The 7,888-nt window shown below is 45.1% G+C and overlaps 1 protein-coding gene across 2 annotated transcripts; it reads right to left on the bottom strand.

Annotated features, from left to right (window-relative positions):
* Positions 1–2,853: 2,853 nt before the first annotated feature.
* LOC310853061 (uncharacterized protein) lies at positions 2,854–7,451 on the bottom strand. Of its 2 annotated transcripts, XR_014568528.1 has the most exons (3): positions 7,045–7,451; positions 3,790–4,263; positions 2,854–3,023 (listed from the first exon to the last, which is right to left on the bottom strand). XR_014568528.1 is itself a non-coding variant. In XM_083757229.1 (2 exons), exons 1-2 carry the CDS (start codon positions 7,324–7,326, stop codon positions 3,910–3,912), a joined length of 636 nt encoding a protein of 211 aa, XP_083613355.1. In that variant the 5' UTR covers positions 7,327–7,451; the 3' UTR covers positions 3,782–3,909. The 2 variants fall into 2 exon arrangements, 1 of the variants encoding a protein (XP_083613355.1); XM_083757229.1 differs by lacking the exon at positions 2,854–3,023 and having other exon boundaries at positions 3,782–4,263.
* Positions 7,452–7,888: the final 437 nt, after the last annotated feature.

Below are 7,888 nucleotides of genomic sequence, written 5' to 3'. Positions count from 1 at the left end.
CCTTTAAAAGAATCTTTAATTTCAGAAGGACCAAGATATAAGCTGGAAATGTAAAACATGACCTAAATTGATCTATTTGCATGTCGAGGTCCCCAGGCCACCCCCCAATAACTCACAACACACACATAAATTTTGTTGAATGTTTTTGGCATAATTTTGGCCACAACTTTATTGAAATACATAAACGTGAGTGGTTGTTTAGGCATTGGTTAAGACTATCTGTCCCCCCGCCTGGGGACAGAACTGACTTCCGGGCACCACTGAAAGCCAGTAAGGGAAAACAATATCGGGAAGAAATGAAGCTGAGTCACAGGCCCTTACCTCTCCCCTAATGCTCCCCGAGGCTTGCCGGCCCTAGCCCGATTCCAGGGATTCGGACGAAAAGATGACAAGCCCCTGGATTCCTTTAACAGAATTCCCTTTCCGCAGCAACCATGGAGGGGCAGGCCCAGCCTATCCTAACCCCTCCTCCAACCAATTTATAACCAATGCCTAACCGCAACCTTACAAGTTGTGACGATTTGCTACGCAGTAGGCAAAAACCAAATGGCCCAGCCAATAAGCCAGATGGACAAAATTCCTACCAGGCCCCTGCCCCACCGGCAGATGACTCCATGACAGGCATAGCAAGCTCAACGCAAATAACCCCTTAATTTAGGGCGGGTGGGTGGGTGATCCATTGCACGCAGCAAAGAGAAAGCTCCAGGCTGCGTGCAGAGTATTTAAAACATTTTACCCCTCCCACCCAAATTGCCACGTAACTTTTAGCCCAGCAACCCAGCCATCCAATTGTTGCCCTAGGCCCTCTTTAGCAACCCTGCCTGGCAACAGAGGGGTGGCTCAGCAGACCCCACCGCAACACGTGCTCTCCATGAGGGAGAACACGCTTTCTCATGCCCAACTTCTCTAGCTAATGTGTCCTGACTGGTAGAGTCCCCCTCTCATAGCCTTCATCTGAAGCTGGTAAACCACTGTGTGTTTCTCAGGTTTCCAAAATATGTGTTGCCAGAATGTGATCTATCACTGAGCCACATCCCTTCTCCAAGGAGCAAATGGGCAGCTCCCAGTCACTGCAGAAAGTGGTAGACAACAGAAGTCAGGCATAATTTCCCAGGAGCTTTCAGGGGGCAGGCATGGCCTTCCCAGAGCTGTAATACTTGGCTGCTCCTTATGTTGGTTAAGAGACATATGTCTGCGTTCACCTTAGGGACTGGCTTGGGAAATCTGGGGGCAATGTGGAGGCACAGAGATTAAGGTGACCCTGTATCTTTCTGCATGGTGTGAATGTGAATAAAATCCTAGTCAGTCCTGGAGCTCATTATCATAGCTGTCAACTTACAGATTAGAAAATAAGGGACCAGCAGCCTCGAAAATAAGGGATCAGCAGCCAAAATAAGAGATTTTAGTCAACCAGCTGAAATAAGAAGTTAAAAGGGACCAGATAATTTTGGAAAGATTTTTAGCTGGTTTTTAGCCCTTCATTTCCAGAGGTTGCTGCTCAAGACACCAGCTGATGAAACACCGCAATTAAATAACTACAAGCAGCAACCACTTTTCATGCAAAACGAAGTCCAAGCTATGAAGATGTTGCTGCAGTTCTGTATCTTTTCTCTCGTGCTCCATCTGCAGCTCTCAGTTCCATCAGGCGGGGCGGGAGGAAGAGAGGGGTGAAAAAATAGCGCCCGAAGTAAACCCGCAGATCAGACCATCTATGCTAGTCTACCACTACAAATCTATGGGAAAAGCGCTTGCGGTCCTTCCTCCGCTTTCCCCCTCTATGGCTACCCCTTGGGACACCTGCCCGCACCTCCACCTCCACCTCCGCCTCCTCCTCCTCTTCCTCCTCTCTCTGAACTGCTTTCTCTATGGTTGCCCTCTCTCTCCTCTCAAGGCTCCTCAGCAATTCATAGGCCGCGTCAGGCTGCCCATCTCATCCGGGTCCTTTGGTGGCGCAGCAGCAGTACGGCCCAGCAGGAGCGGCGGCAGTGGCAGCGGGCAGAGGGGAGGCCCCAGGCAGACACACACAGTTCAGCGGCTGTGAGGAGGATGGCGGCGGAAGGGCCCGAGGCTCTCACCAGCGGGGAGGGTCTCCTGGGAGCCAAGGCTGGTGAGAGGAAGCCGGAGGGGGGCGGGCCAGGCAGCCAAGCAACACAGTTGGAGCCTCCCTGGCTGGCAGGGAGGGAGGGAGAGGAGCTGCTTCCTTTGAAACCTGGGAAATTTAAGGGACATCATCAATAAGGGACAGCAGAGGGACACGGTGCTGGGATAAGGGAGTTTCCCACCAAATAAGGGACGGTTGACAGCTATGCTCATTATACTCTCTCTTGTTTTTCCTACACTGCCAAAGAATTTTGGAAATCCAAAGAAAAGATGTGTGTGTGTGTGTGTGTGTGTGTGTGTGTGACAACACTTTTTTTAGTGCACTAAAAAAAGTAACCAAATAATTATGGCACAGGAGAACACTCTAGAGGGTTGCAGAATAAAACAAAATGTCTCAAGCTGAAAGATTATCCTGACTTTCTCCTAGGTCCCTGCTTACATCAAGAATGTATGTGAAGTATGATTTCCCGGTGGGGATGCAAAGTTTGTTGGGGTGAAAATGCACAGGGTAAGCTTTGTGTTGCAGCCCTCCCAATATGTTTCTGTTGTATTAAAGGCAGATACTGTATTTTTAGAAACACTTATTCACAGGAAATTAGGCGTCCAATGGAGTGGGTTAGCAGGGGGGAGAATGACAGATGGCAATGGACTAACTCCAGCTTTTCATTACTGCCGTGCAACCCTCAAGACTTCCGCACTGCACCTCAACTAATGAGGAGACAGTGTGTCTATTGGCTCTTAATCACGAGTCACTTAGGGAAGAGATTGGGTTTTATTTCTGCCTCCCAGAGTTATACTTGCAGATTAAGAACGTAGAATGGATTTTCATGATGGTTTTGTGCGTATCCAGCCTGAGGGTCCTCTTCTCCCATTGGGCTTTTTAGGCCAATTCAGATTAATTTGCTGCTCTGCGTTACTTAAGACTAGAGCTGCAAAAAAGGGAGATATTAATCAATTACAGTAATCATATGAGTCTGAGGCTTCAGTCCTGTACACACACTTAGCTGGGAGCAAGTCCAATTAACTCACTGGAATTTACTACAGGAGTTATTGCAGACCCTCCAAGTGTCCTTATTATCCAGGGACAGTCCTGAATTTAGGGAAGCTGTCCTGGTTTCTGGTTTGATCCCAGAATGTCCCGCTTTTCCTTAGGATGTCCCTATTTTAATCAGAGAAAGGGTGGAGGGTACAGTAGGACGTCCCCATTTTCATCAAAGAAGTGTTGCAGGGTATGGAATTATGCAACCCCTGAGTCAAGGAGATAAGTAATTATACAACCTTTAAAAGACATCTGAAGGCAGACCTGTTTAGAGAAGTTTTTTAATGTTTAATGGTGAGGGTATGGAATAGGATGTCCCTATTTTCATTGGAGAAATGTTGGAGGGTAAGGAGTTACCCGACCCCCAATCCGTCTGAAGACAATCCTGTATAGGGAAGTTTTTTTTAGTGTTTAATGTTTTATTATGTTTTAACATAAGTTGGAAGCTGCCCAGAGTGGCTGGGGCAAACCAGTCAGATGGGCGGGTAAAATTATAATTATAATTAAATAGGACATCCCTGTTTTCATTGGAGAAATGTTGGAGGGGATGTTATTGGTATACAGAATTGCAGCCCAAGACCGGCAAGGTTCAGACATTATATACATTAAGTAGTTATGAAGAACAATGGAAAACAGTGCAGATTTCTCACCAGTCAAATGCTTTATCTTTGCCTTTAAAATACGTTAGATGCCAGGGTGATATTCCGTTAAAGGTTGCACATTGTGGGCAGATTGTGCCCGTCTCTGGGGTGACAGTGGCAGACACAAGTTCACTCCTCACTGCTCTGGAAGATTTCTTCCTCTTCAGTCTTGACATCCACAGAAGCATCGGTTTCTTGAACAGTGGAAGCTTGATATGAATTACGAAAAGCCCGCAAGAAGGCCTTGATGACATCGCTGAGTTCTAGGCTCTGAATGACAGGTTTCTTTTGAGACTCATAATTCTCTAAGGTGCAGTTTTCACTCAGCTGCTTGCAGATGAACACCAATTTATGCTCCTCTGTGCCTTTGACTTCTGCTTTGTCCTCCTTGAGGTGGAGATCTGTGTTCCAAGTGCTGTTGCTAGGTTGAACATTCAGCGAGACGATAGCCCAGGTTTGGTTCCTCACAGCGACCTGCATTATCTTTTTCAGTGAAAATGAAGAATGTAAGTTAACCAGCGACCTGTCTGATGGGTCAGTAGCAGTTGCCTGTCTGCTGGTCTGGGAAATCAAAATATAAATTGTTTTATAGGACAAGTGTGATCAGGGTTGCACAACCCAACCCAAAACTTCCTATGCCTGACAAACCTACCTTGTCTTAGCAGTTCTGGGCAAGCAGTGAAAACATGGTTGGTGGTTTCTCTTTGACTTGGTGTTTCACAAGTTCATAAATACCGTAATAAAAAATATTCATACAGCGGCTTTCAAGGGTTCAAAGCACTCCTCATATGCTCTCACAAATCCTTACAAAATTGTCTAAGACACACCAGTACTATTTATACCCATATTATAGTTGGAAGCGGGGTGGTGATCAAGGTTGAAACATAGCCACTTGCCTCAGAGTCTTTCCTAGTGAATTTTGAATAAGGTGAGACTTCAATGGGTAAATGTCCAGCTCATTCTCCCCATATGAACTGACCTGGACCCTTTGATCATCTCCTGAGGCCTTATTTGTGTGCCTCCTCCATGAGAGGTCCAGAGGGTGGCAACACGGTATTGGGACTTTTCTGCAGGGGCTCCCCATTTGTGGAAAGCTCTCTCCAGGGACGCTCGCCAGGCACCTTTACATGTCAGGTGACAACGTTTCTCTATAACCAGGCTTTTGATTGTTTAAACAAAATATTTAAATGTGTTTGTGGGAGTGGCGCTATTGGCTTGTTTTTGTGTTATGTATTTTGTGTCAGATTTTTAGGTTGCAACCGTGATCTTCAGATGAGGGGTGGTATACAAATTTAATAAATTTAATAATAATAATCATCATCATCATCTTCATCATCAACATCATCACCATCATCATAATGCTCCCTCACTCTATATTACACAAGCTGTGGCGCCTCAGACTCTCTTGTGCTGCAAGGCACACAGGAAGAAAGGTAGCTATGCTGGCCCTTCAGAAAAATTCCAAAATCACCAGTAGAGCAATACTTTTATTAGGATCATCCAAAAGCCCACAAGATACTGAGCAATAGTTAAGCACAAACTGCTGAAGAGTTCTGGAGAAGCTGAGAGTATGCTCACTACTATGTTGGACGCTGTCCTACCGTGGAGTTTGGAACTTTCCTGTAATGCATCTCTTTAATGAACACACTCCTCTGTTTTCTGAATGGTGTGCTCCACATTTATTTTTGAAGTATTTGGTTGCAGGAAATTACAGTGGTACCTCAGGTTACATACGCTTCAGGTTACATACGCTTCAGGTTACAGACTTCGCTAACCCAGAAATAGTACCTCGGGTTAAGAACTTTGCTTCAGGATAAGAACAGAAATCGCACGGCGGCAGCGCAGCAGCAGTGGGAGGACCCATTAACTAAAGTGGTGCTTCAGGTTAAGAACAGACCTCCGGAATGAATTAAATACGTAACCAGAGCTACCACTGTAATGTCCTGTAATGCCAAGAGTTTGGCACTGCATGATCTCTGCTTTCCATTTTTGTGCAAGCAAAGTTCTTGCTCTCTAGCTAAGTTGCTGTATATTGAAAGAAAGACAAGCATGGAATTGTTCACTGTGTGTGAGAGAGCTCATCATGTGCAGAAGCAGCCTCCAAGTGAAGATTTTAATGACAGCCGTGGAGTTACTTCTGCTCTCTCCCTGCTAGTAGGTGAGTGGTGTTTACAGCGCTGACCATCTGTTCAAAGGGTGAAGAGAAGTTGCTCACACACAGCAGTGGGAATACAGCTTTCTGCTGCTTGTGATGGTCTCTGGAGTGGGTCTAATGGCTGAAACACATGAATTTGGATTTATGACAATCTACTGTTATCTATTTCCCCCCTGATTAATTCTGCAAAGAAAAGAAGCCAAAATGGTGTTCTGTATTTTTCTTACTTTACTTAATGCACTGCCATGGGATCGAACTAGATGCAAAGAATAACAGACATGTGCTTCTTTTCATGTGTATACTCTGTGTACATATAAAGAAGATGGACATGTGTGTGTCTAGCAGAAGTACACAGGAGAAGAACACCAAACCTCTCCTCCCTTTCCTATCCTTTCTGGTTCATTGCTCCAAGCATTTATCTCTATTCTCGGATAACTTTTGGCACTGGAATTAAGAGGAGAGAAAGGTTCTTGGAGCAATGGAATGAGAGGAATAGTGCAAGAGGGGTGAGGTGGCCATATTCCTCTCCATAGCTCAATGGTAGAGCATGTACTTTTCATGCTCTGATCATCCCAGGTTACATTCCTGGCATCTCAAAGGTAGCTTAGCCTCCACCTACTTGGTGTCCTCCAGATGTTTTCAACTACAGCTCAAACCAGCCCTACCTACTATCGTCAGTGGTCAGGGATGATGGGAATTATAGCCCAAAATATCTGGAAGAGACAGGGATGGGAAAAGCTGGTGTGGATAATACGGAACTAGAAGGATCAGTGAACTCACTCAGTATAAGACAGATTCTGTGTTCCTCTCCCACTCTCTTTCAGCATTAAATTAAGATGACAAATCTCTGTTTTAGGTGTGAATGAGCGAAATGCCTAAACAGTGGCCCCGTTACATTTAATTTAGCCATCATATGGATGAACAAATGTAGGGAAGAAATGTCTATCTAAAGTATACATTTGAGTTAATCTAGATGCTAGGGACAAATATCACATTGGGAGCTTCCCAGAGCATCTGACAGCCCCTGCTACACTAGATAGGTTTTCAGTATGATCCAGAAAGTCAGTTGGCACATTCTTGCAAGAGGGAAAAAAAGGAAAACCACCCACCATGCCATAATTGGGAGCAATTTCTTTGACTAGTTTGGCTAAAAGCTCCGCTTCGTCAAATTCAATGGTTAGGACGGTTGGTTCAGATGTGACGATGGGCCTTGCAAATTCCGCATCGGGAGCCATTTGTTGAAATGTTGTGACCATCTTAGTTTTGCCCATTGTGATGGTTAATTTCGTGCTGAAGAGCAGGACGCAAGCCATGATGGTGATGCAGAAAACGAGGATAAGCCCAGCCAACAATGCAAATATCATAGAAAGGAGAGCATTCAGGATGTTCATGTTTGGAGAGTTTTCTGGCACGGCCTGGCATGACCTTCAGATTGTTCGCATGACTGTCATTTTGGTAGTTCCTCCTTCTGTGCTAGGCCAGCGTCATCTGTAATCAAATGACACCAAGCCTAGCTAGAACTTGGTTATCTGGGCAACGGTGCTACATCACAATGGGTGAGGTAAGCAATTGCAACAGCACACAAAGGACACTCGACCTACCAGTTTTCTCAAGAAAGGCATTTTTTTCAGATAGAATAGCATGCTATTTCAGTTCTAGCTGCCCTCTGTAGGAAGCAAGGAAGGTGTGAGCAGATCATTATGGGGAAATGGCTCACTTTAGTTCTTTTGCAAACTTTTTCAGTCGGGATGACAGTAAGTTTACATTCCAGAAAGAGCTTTTCCTTTGTTCAGTGAAAAAACACTATAGAACTGGAGCTATTCTTGGCATAATTCTGTAGGGTGTGAGCTATCATTAAGGTGTCATTATGCCTTTTACTTTGGATGGGCATAAGACGCACAACCCTGTAGTACAGAACATAAGATTATATGTGTTCTAGGACACTGTATTTAC

This window comes from Podarcis gaigeae (assembly GCF_964106915.1).
Source record: "Podarcis gaigeae genome assembly, chromosome: 9".
Taxonomy (NCBI): domain Eukaryota; kingdom Metazoa; phylum Chordata; class Lepidosauria; order Squamata; family Lacertidae; genus Podarcis; species Podarcis gaigeae.
The sequence above is the reverse complement of the archived record's forward strand: the minus strand, read 5'-3'. Positions and strand labels throughout refer to the sequence as shown.